General features: G+C 39.2%; 1 protein-coding gene across 1 annotated transcript in view; it reads right to left on the reverse strand.

The window, feature by feature from the left end:
• Positions 1 to 12,316, reverse strand: part of LOC128658203 (calmodulin-lysine N-methyltransferase) — an 86,558-nt gene extending 74,242 nt beyond the window's left edge. The window contains exon 1 of the mRNA XM_053712730.1: positions 12,012 to 12,316. Within this exon, the coding sequence (XP_053568705.1) occupies positions 12,012 to 12,170 (159 nt within the window). The 5' untranslated portion in view covers positions 12,171 to 12,316. The remainder of the gene's footprint in view (positions 1 to 12,011) is intronic.
• Positions 12,317 to 13,311: the final 995 nt, after the last annotated feature.

Raw genomic sequence — 13,311 nt, forward strand, 5'->3', positions numbered from 1 at the left:
ATAGCAGTCACCCTAAACATGTGTTTAGGGGGATTGCTAAAGGCCAGTTTATGCGTGTCAAACGTAATTGTACCCGGGGTGAGGACTGCGATAGAGAGGGTGAGGATCTGGAAAAGCGCCTACGGGATAGGAACTATCCTGTTAAAGCTATTAGGAGAGCACGAAATGAGGTGGATCGGATGGATCGGTCAGGGTTGTTCCACAGGACCATTAGCCCAGCTGATGAAAGAACCAAGACAGTACAGACACGCAATACTCCTACCCTTATTACAGCCTACTCGAATCAATACTATCAGGTCTGTAATATAATTAGGAAAAACATTCCAATTCTGCGGGGAGATAAATCCCTACGCAATGTTATTAAGGGTGGCTGTAATTATGTTTATAGGAAGAATCTGACCTTAGGCAATCTGTTGTCCCCCAGCCTCTTAAGGGAAGAACCAAGCAGGAGCTCTTGGCTACATTTCAAGGGCACTTTCCGGTGTGGAAAGAGGTCCTGTGGGTCCTGTGACTACATCAAAGTAGCCACTCACTTCACGTCAGCTTCTGGGGCAGAATCATTCGAGAAGGGCTGTGTTAAATGTGGTAGTAAATTCATGGTATAACTCATAGAGTGCACCCTATGCCACAGGCAGTACATGGGTAGAACCACCAGAGCAGTGGGGACACGCATTAAAGAGCATCTAGCCCACATTTCCCATGAAAGAGCAGTTTCTGCTCTTTCAAAACACTTTTTGGAGGTACATCAAAGCCGAGTTGGATCCTTTAGGTGGCAGGCAATCGAGCAGATAGTCAGACCCCCTAGGGTAGGTGACAAATTTGGCATTTTATGCCAACAGGAGATTTATTGGATCCATAAGCTCGGTTGCCTGTTACCAAGGGGATTCAACTCTGAATTCGACATCATTAATTATTGGCAACACTGATAGTCTTTATAATTCGAAGCGCATATCTCCTGTTGGAGTATCCATGTGTCCATCTTTACAAAACCATGTATACATTAGCTCATGGAGGAATTTTATTTTAGACTAGGCCTGTACCCAGACTATGTTCCCCCATTTTGTTCCCACTGAGTCTAGACATATATATCTGGTTGTATTTTTTGAGATCATTAATGCCTTTTTTAGGCTATCTATTAATACATATCAAAAATCTCTCATTTTAGACTCGAAACACTCTAATCCTATATACTCCTACCTTGCTAGCACATGTGTTTTGTACTATCTACATGTTAAAACTAGATATAAACACGATCATTATTCACATCCTAAAACTTCATGTCCTTAAACTACAGTAGATTGAGCATTTTATTCATCTTATATATATATATACATTAGCTAGATATTATTATGATTTCAGCAAGAATACTCTTTAGTACAATAAGCACAAGAGCTCGCCTTAGCATTAGTTAAATTAAATTTTATTATGTCCCTTTAACATCTTATACACCATTTATGATATTCTCTCTTTTTTTTGTATCATATGCATTTTCTTTTTCTTTTCTTTTTATTTCATGATTTGAATACACTTGATATGCTGCGGCTGTTGAGCAAATTGGGGCTGCAAATGTCTGACAGTAATGTATTCATTTTATGTTAGCTGTCTATTTATTTTTATATGCATGTATATATACCGCTCTATTCATTTCTCCACAAGGGGTTAAACATTGGGAGTCAGTTTTCTTTTATCACCTCCCTGAGGAGGAGCTAAGAGTTTTAAATAGAGTGCACCTGCACAGGTGCAACATGTCTATGACTACAGCCTGTTAGGCTGAAACCGGTCAGACCTTTCTTACTCCCCATGTTTATTGGAGTCTGCCTATTTTTTCGTTTTTAATTGATCCTAATAAAGTACATTTTTATTTTTCTACAACTCTCTTGTCTGCTGGAACATATTCTTGGATCTATTTGTTATTATACTTAACATTGTTAAAGGGACATTATACACTCATTTTTTCTTTGCATAAATGTTTTGTAGATTATCTATTTATATAGCCCATAACGTTTTTTTTTTTTTTAAATGTATAGTTTTGCTTATTTTTAAATAGCATTGCTCTGATTTTCAGACTCCTAACCAAGCCCCAAAGTTTTATGAGAATACCGTCAGCTACCTACTCCAGCCTGCTCCTGTTTGTGTAAAGGGTCTTTTCATATGCAAAAGAAGGGGGAGGGGTGTCTTATTTCCCACTTGCAGTGGGCTTTCCAACTACTTTTTCAACAGAGCTAAACTGAGAGCTTCTACGTACGTTTTTAAACAGTTTTATACTGGATTTTTATATCAGTATCTGTGCATCTTATTCTTTATAGTAGTGTCTATTACATGCAGTTATATAAAAATTAGTGTATACTGTCCCTTTAAGTATAAATAAAGTTGTGCTGTGACATCACCACATTATTGCGCGTGACGTCACCACGCAAAACGGGTAGCCCGTCACTCTACAGGCACGATCGCCAGGGTAGGAGCGGGTGGTAGCCCCCAGATCTCCCTCAAGGTGGGAGAGTTCTAGTGACGGCTCTGAGCCGTCATTAGCACCAGAGTGGGAAACTCTGTGACGGCTCAGAGCCGTCATTAGCATTCAAAGGGTTAAGGGTCAGTATAGTCCAAATCAAACTTTCATGATTCAGATAGGGCATGTCATTTTAAACAACTTTCCAATTTACTTTTATCATCAAATTTGCTTTGTTCTCTGGGTATTCTTAAATCAAAGCTAAACCTAGGTAGGCTCATATGCTAATGTCTAATCAATTGAAGGCTGCCTCTTAGATACAAAGTAATCACAGAGGTAAAAAGTATATTAATATAACCGTGTTGGTTATGTAAAACTGGGGAATGGTTAATAAAGGGATTATCTATATTTTTAAACAATAAAAATTCTGACTGTCCCAACTCTCAAACACCCCTTTACAAATTCCCAGAGTATAACACAATGTTCCATTCCTCTTATGTGGAGAAGTCACGGGGAGTAGCCATTCTGGTCCATAAAAATATAGGCGTTGAGATGGTACATGTGGAATTTGACGATGAGGGTAGATATTTGATTCTAATCTGCAAACTCAATGGCTCTCTGTTCACTCTAGTTAAAAGTATAGTAAACCACAACATTTTATTTTATGATTCAGATAAAACATACCATTTTAAACAAATTTGCATTTTACTTCTATTATCAAATTTGCTTCATTCTCTTGTTATCCATTGCTGAAGGGACTGGCAGCTAGATGAACACATCTAGTTATCCAATCACAAGAGACAAATGTGTGCAGGCACCAATTAGCAGCAGCTCCCACTAGTGTATATGTGCATATTCATTTTTTAACAAGGAATACTAAGAGAACAAAGCACATTTGAACATAGAAGTAAATTTAAAAGTGTCTTAAAATTGCATGCTCTATGTGAATCATGCAAGTTTAATTTAATCCCTTTAATCTCTATGCCCCCAACCAATCTCAGCCCAGATTTTTGCACAGGATCCTGACTAAGGTGGAGATCATTAAATCTGGTACATTGGCCCTTGGAGGCGATTTTAATATGGTCTGGGACCATGTTCTAGATAAAAAAAAAGTTCAGAATGGGAAGCAGACTCTTACACTATTAATACAGCCACTAAGTTTTGGAACATTATCTCTCAATTCAATCTTTATGATATTTGGCGGGCACTCCATTCAACTCTAAAGATTAGACATTTTACTCCAGGCCCCACAACTCCTACTCTAGGCTTGATTATTTTTTTTACTGATTCTTGGACGTTAAACAACATTCGACTCTCCCGAATCCGCGTTTGCTCTTTGTCTGAGCAGGAGGTTTTGACCTTCACTCTATCCACGGATTCCACTAGATCCTCTGTCCCTTCTTGGAGATTATCTAACTACCTGTGGTCAGACCCCGAGTTTAAGCCACTCATACAATCCTCTATTTCCAAATTTCTCATGTTTCATACAGATCCGCTTATTTCCCATCAAACCCTATGGGCCACTCTCAAAGAATATTTGAAAGGGATTTGTATCCAGAAACAGGCAGCCCTAAAAACTCAGCAAAGTGTCCCCCTAGGCCTCCTGGTCTCCAAACTCAGAGCCAAAGAAGCCTTAAATAAAATGAATCCATCTCCCCAACTAGCCAAGAAAATTGGAACATTACGTTCACAGATTCAGGATATAGAATTGGAAAAAGTTCAGGCAAACGTACAAAGATTTAAACAGCTCATGTATTACCAGGGCAACAAAGCTTCATCATTGCTAGCCCGTAAACTGAGAGACAGGGTTGCAGCCTCCAGAATTTTGATGATTGAATCTGGGAATGGTAAGGTCACGTCCTCTAAAGATATTGGTGAGGCTTTTTGCTACATATTACTCATCGCTTTATAACCTAGATGCTAATCATACCAACTCAGATAACTCAGAGATTCCTCCCCCCAACATGTCATCCTTCTTAGACAATTTGAAACTCCCAAAGAAGTGTAACCTCCAAAGAAGTATTACTAGCCCATTTTACATTAGACAAACTTGATAAGGTTATTCGGCAACTGCAAAACAACAAAGCCCCGGAGCCAGACGGTTACATACCCATGTTCTATAAATCCTTACGCACCCTTCTCACTCCCACGCTTCTGAATGTATTTTAGGCGAGAGAATCAGGCTCCTTCAGAGGTGAGTTCCTTTATGCCATCATATTAACTATTCCGAAAAAAGGGAAAGACCCTAGCCAATGCGGGAGTTATGGACCCATTTCCCTAATTAACCTCAATGTGAAATTGTATGCGAAATTATGGACCAACTGCCTTAATAGAATGCTACCTACTTTCCTCCACCTGGATCAGGTTGGGTTTACGCTTGGCAGAGAAGGTCCTGATAATACAAGGAGAGTACTGAATATACTGTCAAAAGCTGATTGAATCCCATGCTGGCCCTGTCTCTAGACGCTGAAAAGGCGTTTGACAGGGTCAGATGGGGATACCTATGGGAGATTCTGGGCTGCTTCGGCTTCCCACCGAAGTAATGCCAGAGTCAAAGGTCTGGGTTTTGCCTCAGCTGAGTTTGTTATCTCCAATGTTACTCGACAGGGCTGCCCCCTATCTCCATTAATATTAACCTTGGCAATCGAGCCCTTGGCCCAAGCTATCCGTACTTCAAATAAGGTTCAGGGGGTGTCGAATTAGAAATTTTAAAAAAGATACATAGGACTTTCAGTGGTCGTCTTCGTCCCTAAAGCATCTGGGAGTCCAGGTTGGTCCTGATCTAACCAAGGTTAGAGATACAAATTATACCCATATGCTTCAAGACATTAAAGCCTTACTGACCTCCTGGTCATTCCAAGAAGTATCATGGTTAGGCCGCATGGCTTCCATCAAGATGACCATCTTACGTAAGGTAGTCTACTATTTTCGGTGTTTGCCTATTAATCTTTCTAAGTCTTTCTTAAACTCCATTCACTCTATGTTTCTCAATTTCATATGACAGGGTGGTAAGCCAAGAGTCTCAGGGAACATTTTACAGAGACGGTTTGACCGTGGGGGAGTCTCCTTACCTAATATAACAGCCTACTTTGAGACGACCTGCCTATCTCATGTTTTCGCATGGTCTTATTCAAATGCGACACAACGCTGGAAGGGAGTATAACAGGCCTCACTTCCTTCAGGGCTGACCCTGGCAGATTTACCATGGCTACCCACTTATAAATGGAGTGACCTAGGGATTCAGAATAGAATTGTCTTGAATCTTGAATCCTGGAAATCGCTTAGACATTACCCTGAGATCTCGCCTCACCCTGCACTTATTCATTCGATTGCAGGCCTTCTGGGAGAGGCTTTTGGACTCCCACGCTCCCCAGTGGAAATTATTGGACATAATTATGGTCTCACAGCTGTATTCCTCAGATCAGCTGACAATCCCGAGCCAGGTGCAGCCTCCTATTCCCCTGACTCCACGGTGTGAATGAACCAGATTTTACACTTTACCCATTTCATGGGGCTTCCCAAAATCGAACCTAAGAGACCCCACTAGCTGGGAGAAGGTGTGGAGTTCAGGGATTTGACCCCTCAGAACTCTATTATGGCACTATACGGCGATATTGTCGTCAAGTGAAACTGACAAGATCTGGCAGATCAAGGCATGGGAACATGATTTGGCGACTTCTTTTTCGGATAAGGAAATTAGTAGGGCTATTATTCTCACAGAGAAAACGCTACATTGCGCCAACTCATTGGAACTGTACATGAAAATACTACTAAGGTGGCACTATACCCCTCTCAGACTCTCTCAGATTTTCCCCAACCGTTCCCCTTTGTGTTGGCGACAATGTGGTGAACAGGGATCCGACCTTCACATTTGGTGGAGCTGCCCCGTATTGAAAACTTCATGGAATTGGGTTTTCCACCTGTGTCAGAAGCTGGGCATTAATCTTCCTAAGACACCTGAAACGGCTCTATTCAATGTTTTTCCCCTCCAAAATTCCTAAGTCGCTTCTGCATCTAGCGATCTTTATTTTCGCAGCCATAAAAATTAATATAGCAAAGGATTGGAAACAGCATGCTCCCCTGGACTTCTCCAAGATTATTTCCACCATTAAACTTTTTGCTAGTATGGAGAGAGGCTTCTACTTGAGTTTTAACAGAATTAAAGCCTATTGGAACATATGGGAAACTTGGCAACACATCTGCGGCCAGTCCTCACCCTCATAGTTTAAAGGGGCAGTATACTATAAAATTATTTTTCCCTTAATTTGTTTCCAATTACTTTACCAGCTGCAGAGTATAAAATGTATGAGATTTGCTTTTTAAGGCTTATTTGTGTATATGAATTAGCTGATTTTGTGTTTTGAAGCCACAACCTAATAAAATGGGTTGATCTTGTAGGTATAATCAGATCTCATTACTTTATCACATTGTGTACATAAACTTGCTTTTTTGTCTTATATCTGTCCATAAACCAATCACCAACACTTGGAGAGAACAATGGAAAATTAACATTTTATTACCTTATCTCTTCTATAACCCACTGGGAGTGTAATTTATTCTACTGGCTGTGTTAATACAGCTTGGCCTCGTGGCCAAAAACTTTCAGGATGGGTGGGGATACCACAGACTAAATAAACTAATTCAAATGCCAGTATAAGGTTAATGGAAATACTTGTAAACAATTTAATACACTCCAGCAGGTAAAGTGGATCATTGGGAACAAATTAAAGGGGAGAAATTTTTTGAGTAAACTGTCCCTTTAAGTCCTTCCTTCTGCCTTCTCATTCTACTTTGCCCTGTCTCTCCTTTTCCCCTTCCCCCACCCCTTTTTTTCTCCCCTCCCTTATCCCCTGGAACCTAGATAGCAGGAAAACCCCTGCAGGGGCCCCGGTGACCATGCGGTGTACAAAGTAGCACGGCCTTTCAACAATTGCTCATATATGATACTAGATACTATACATATTCACCTATGTTCAACACAGTCTAGATATAAGGTAAAACAGTTATTTTAAAAATCTGTTAAGATACTTATGTTAGATAATGAGACATATCTTTATGTATGCATATATTGTCTAATTAGTTACAGTTTTTTTTCTGTTTCTGTACTTTTGTGAATAATATCAGATAATTCTCCTAAGATGATTCCAACAGTTCAAGTTCTTATTAAGGATACCCCATGGAATAGAGACTTTCCTGTTCACTTGACAAGTCAAATTCACATTACAAGAATGTATGTCTTGGATCCACAACTGTTTCATTAGTGTTCCTTATGTTATTTCATGTACTGTGCTCCTATAGGAGCCTTGCTGTTTATTCCATTATCCAATTTTTAACCTTGAATATCAATAAAAATATTAAACATAAAAAAAAACACAATAAAAATTCTGGAGTAGACTGTCTCTTTAATTATTAGGTATCCTGTATGAAAAAAAAGGGTCAGGAACAGCAATTCAATACTGGGAGCTAGCTAAACACATGTGATAAGCCAATGACAAGAGGAATATATTGTGCAGCCACCAAACACCAGCTAGCTCCCAGCAGTGTATTGCTAATCCTACTAAGGTGCCCTCTTCAACAAAGGGATAGCGAGAGAACTAAGTAAACCTGTAAATAAAAGTAAATTGGAAAGCTCTTTAAAACTGTATGCACTATCCAAATCGTAAACGTTTAATTTTTCACTTCACTTTCCCTTTAATGCAGGCTTGATAAATGTATTGGGGGGGGGGGGGGAAACAGCAGCCAGAAATCTTCAGTTTCTGATGATTATAGTTGCAGCTCTTTCTCCAGGCTGTTACTTCTTACAATACAGCTTCAGAGACCCCAATAACTTTTGAACATTTGCCAGAAGACATCATGGTAAGAAAGACAGAGCAATGGATTAGGTAGGTAAAGTGTAAATAAGAGATGTCTGGAAAGAAAAAGAAGATAGAGATAGATTAAAGACATTTAGAAAAAAAAAAGTAACCAGAGTGAGAGTGTGTAAGGTGGATAATGGAAGCTTGCAAATGTATAGAGCAGGAGTATCAAGCTCATTGTATCTGGGGGCCACTGACCAAGTGTTCTTCTCCCATGGGGGCCACTTGAACAGTGTGTGCTCTGGAAGTGACATTTACCTAAGTAGTGGTGCATGGTGGGAGCTGTAGCCCACAATAGACATACACAGTGTATATTTATCTTGTGCGTGCCAAGGGAAGTGATCATTCTGGAACTGAATAAAAAGTGACATTTATCCAAGCAGTGCACAATGGTAATCTGCACTGGACAATGCATACTTGTCTTTATATGTATCTTGTGAGTGCCTATATCAACTTGTTATACCTCTTAGAACCCTAAAAAATGGATTGGGCCAAATTAATAATTTACTTGATAAACAAGGGAGTGACAGATTAAACTATATTGGAGGGGCGCATATGGCCCCAGGGCTAGTCCTTTGAGACCACTGGTATAGAGAAGGATTAAAGTGAATGTCAGTTCAGATGAATCGGTGCCCGTTTTTTAATAATCCTATTAAAAACAAGGGCACTCTTATTCATAAAAATTTACATTTCACTAGTTTTCTTCAAATACTTACCTTTTAATCTTCACAGCCGCTCCAGTGATTCCCACGGCCTTCGGAAACCTCTTCATATATGTCAGAAATGACGAATCCGGCTTCCTCCAATCATGGCTTCCCCCCCCCCCCCCGGGGGAATCATGACCTGAGGCAACGCCGTGATTGGAGGAAGCCGGATTCGTCATTTTGGACCCGAGAAGAGGGCTAGCGATGGGCGGAGAAAGCGCAGGAGCGACTGTCAGGATTAAAAAGGTAAGTATTTGAAGAAATCAAGTGAAATGTAAATTTTGATGAATTAAAGTGCCCTTGTTTTTAATAGGATTGTTAAAAACCGGGCACCGATTCATCTAAATTGACATTCACTTTAAGTAAAAAGATGTGTAGAAGTCAAGAGTCAAAGATAGGGAGATGTTTATAAATGTGAAAGATCACAATTTGTTAAATAGAGTGCAGACAGCCTGGAGTTATGCACAGAAAAGGAGCATAGCTGTCAAAAAGAAACTTTCATAGTTCAGATAGAGCATGCAGTTTTAAGAGACATCACTTTACTTCTGTTATCAAATTTACTTTATTCCCTTGGTATCCTTTGTTGAAAAGCATAACTAGGTACGCTCAGGAGCAGCAGTGCACTATTTGAAGCTTGCTGCTGATTGGTGGCTACACATATGCCTCATCTCATTGGCTCACCAGATGTGTTCAGCTAGGTCCCAGCAGTGCATTGGTGCCCTGGAGCATACTTTAAATATAGTTATAAACCCTTAACATGGGTTAAAGGGGCACTGAACCCAATTTTTTTCTTTCATGATTCAGATAGAGCATGCAATTTTAAGCAACTTTTTAATCTAATTCTATTATCATTTTTTCTTCATTCTCTTGCTATATTTATTTGAAAAAGAAAGCATCTAAGCTAAGGAGCCAGCATTTTTTTGGTTTAGAACCATGGACAGCACTTGTTTATTAGTGCTGTCCAATCAGCAAGGACAACCCAGGCTGTTCACAAAAAATGGGCCGGCATCTAAACTTACATTTTTGCTTCTTCAAATAAACATACCAAGAGAATGAAGAAAATTTGATAATATTAGTAAACTAGAAAGTTGCTTAAAATTGCATGCTTTATCTCAGCGGTCGCCAACCAGTGGTCCATGGACCAATGGTGGTCCACGAGAAGATGTTGGTGGTCCTTGACACCATCAAGCACAAATTAGTCTCCTCTGATGGTGTCACCCTGTCATGCCGCAACTCCCTACAGTGCCTGGCTGGGCATCAGTGAAAATGGAGGAGTTAAATTACAATCTCCCTACTCATTAGGAAGTATTCTCTCAGTTTTGTCATTCAGTTAGTTAATTCCAAAAAATAATTCTTAAACATGTAAATATATGCATAATGTAAACTTAGCTATGGTTATACTAGTTATGTACAGTATGTGTGTGTTTGTATATATATATATATATATATATATATATATATATATATATATATATATATATATATATATATATACACACACACATACATACACACACATATAAAAAATATATATATATATTTTATATATATATATGTGTGTGTGTGTGCGCATGTATGTATGTATATATATATATATATATATATATATATATCACAATTATTATTATGTTAGTGGTCCACGGGATTCAAAATTGTGAGTTTAGTGGTCCCTGAGGTCCAAAAGGTTGGCGACCCCTGCTCTATCTGAATCACGAAAGAAAAAAATTTGGGTTCAGTGTCCCTTTAAACACATAATTATATGTAAGTATTGGGGCAGTAATAAAATTCTCTAACATACAAGAGCATTTTGTTATTGCAATTTTATGTCCCTTTAAGGGAGAGAGTGTTAGTGAAAACACCACCTGACACTACTGACTGATGGGAGTCAGCAGAGCTGAAGGGGTTATCTAGGCAGTTTCAGGGTTAATTTGGTTGTAGCTAGTTTGGTACAGGCAGTTTGGATTAATAGTACTGGTGAGGTCACAGTGATGGTGGAGGCTACTATATAGGGTAGATTACATTGGTGAGGTTCACAGGATTATTAAATGTTGTAGGACAGCCAGAGTTTATTTTAGCGGCAACAAACTCTTCCTTCATGTAGATAAAGGAGTGATAAGAGTTTGCTGCATCATTATAATAATACACTAAGCCGCAGTCACTATGAAAGATCAGTGCAGTCAGATTGTAGACACTGAACACTTCACCCACTTTGAGTCAACCAAGACACTGCCACTTCCCCTAGTCTGCAACAGCAGCACATGACAATTAAAGTTACATAAAACTCAAAATTAAACGTTTTTGGTTCATATGAGCTTGCAATTTAAGCAGACTTTCTATTTACTTCTCTAAAGTAATGATTAAATTGACTTGACTATCTTGGTATCCAATGTTTAACGCATATCTAGATAGGCTCAAGGAGCAGCAATGCACTACCAGAAGCAAGCTGGTGATTGGCGGCAACACCCATATGCATCTTGTCATTGGATCACCAAATGTGTTCAGCTAGCTCCCAGTAGTGCTCTGGAGTTTACTAACTATGTGGTGCAAGGGTTAAGCACAGTTATACGCAAGCAACAGTGCCAATATATAATGCTATAACACAATAGAGTATTTTATGTTTTGCACATTTATGTATTTTTTAAAAAAAGCAGACCCCATCACGTGTCCGATCCTGAATCATAGAATTTATTATACAGCATTATTGCAACAGACTGCTCCTTTAATCTGGAACAGTACACTAACACAGTGTTCAAAAAAGCCAAGTGATACATTTCAGCACAAGTATAAAGGAAATATATTGCTATGGGAAAAGAAGATCTGCTTTGTGCAATGGCATTTAAATAATGCTGCTTCAATAGTATCCTATAAATCACTGTCTTTCTTGAGACAGCCCATTGTCATCAATTGCCTTTTTAGGGCAATGAAACTGAAGTAACTTTATTCTCTTCTAGTTTGACTACAATAAAAGCTGTGTAGTGTTTAATATACAAAAAAAAAGTGTTATACCTGTCCTAGTAGTTTCCAGCGGGCTCTGGCGACACCTGACTTTGTTGTGACAGCTGTTGCAGGCTCCCCACTATTGTTCAGTCTGCCTGTGTTTAGCATCCCTCTGTCACCACTTCCAGGAAGACACTCTTTGTTTGTGAGCTGTCCGGCCCCCTCCATAGGTTATATTTGATGACTTGGTGATTGCCAGCTCAGGTTATAAATCCCAGTCTGCAAGACACTACAAACTGCTGCAATTGATCCTATACTCCAAGCAGATTCAGTATCTTTCTCATGCTTCAGCATTCAGGCTCTGACACCGCCTCTCTTGCTCTTTGTTCATTTAAGGTGGATTAATAAAGTTGCCACTCAGAAGTGAACAAATTGAAATTCATTAGAGAAACAAAAAGTAAAACTCAGATTTTCTATAATAAATAGAATCCCAACTCTCCCTGAAGTTCAGGGAGTCTCCCTGATTGTAATAGCGGCTCCCTGATGCCAGCAAATGGAATCCAATCTCCCTGAAGCTCCAAGTACCATGATCCAATGTGGCCCAAATCTGGAAAAGTGTTTCTTTAAGGAATGCCTTTAGTTACTGAGACGTTATAGAACCCTTAAAGCATGCATCAGTAACCAAAAGCCCCCACTGATTTTAATAAAATAAAACACAAATACTACCTTATTTACTGCACGTAATTAAACTTCGTATTCTAAAATATTTAAGCATTCAACAAGCTTACAATCATTTTAAAAAAGGTTTGTTGTTTGTGGTTGTGCAACAAAGCTACTTTTTTAAAATGTGACTTTAGTGGGAAGCTACTTTAATTATAATTCTCTATCTTATTTAGTGTTTCAAGGTGTCCAATATATAACTGGGGGGGGGGGGGGGGGTTGGCGGCGCAGTAGCGGATGACGCCACCTCCCTGAAATGAGTTTTTGCAGTTTTGGATGTCTGTAAATAGCTGCCTTTAAATGTGTGTGTGGTTGTGTGTTATTTTTGGTCACGGATGAAGTAAAATATATATGAAACACGTTTGACCTGCTTTTTATATGCCTGTCTGTACACTTTTATGCCGATGTTCTAAGAGTTGAAATACAGACATTTTTTGCCAACTTATTTTTTGAGCCTCTGTTTCATATTTATTCGTTGCTATTACCGTGTGCATTGGATGTTGTTCTTTGTTATTTTAAACATGTAAGATTACCATTTTAGTTGTTTTTTTTACTTATATTTTGGGTGTGGAGGGTCATATAGGCAGGGAGCACAGTAAGTTCCATGGACAATGGGGAAGAGTAAACTCAGCAGCAGCTTTCCACTCCC

This window comes from Bombina bombina, chromosome 4 (assembly GCF_027579735.1).
Source record: "Bombina bombina isolate aBomBom1 chromosome 4, aBomBom1.pri, whole genome shotgun sequence".
NCBI lineage: Eukaryota > Metazoa > Chordata > Amphibia > Anura > Bombinatoridae > Bombina > Bombina bombina.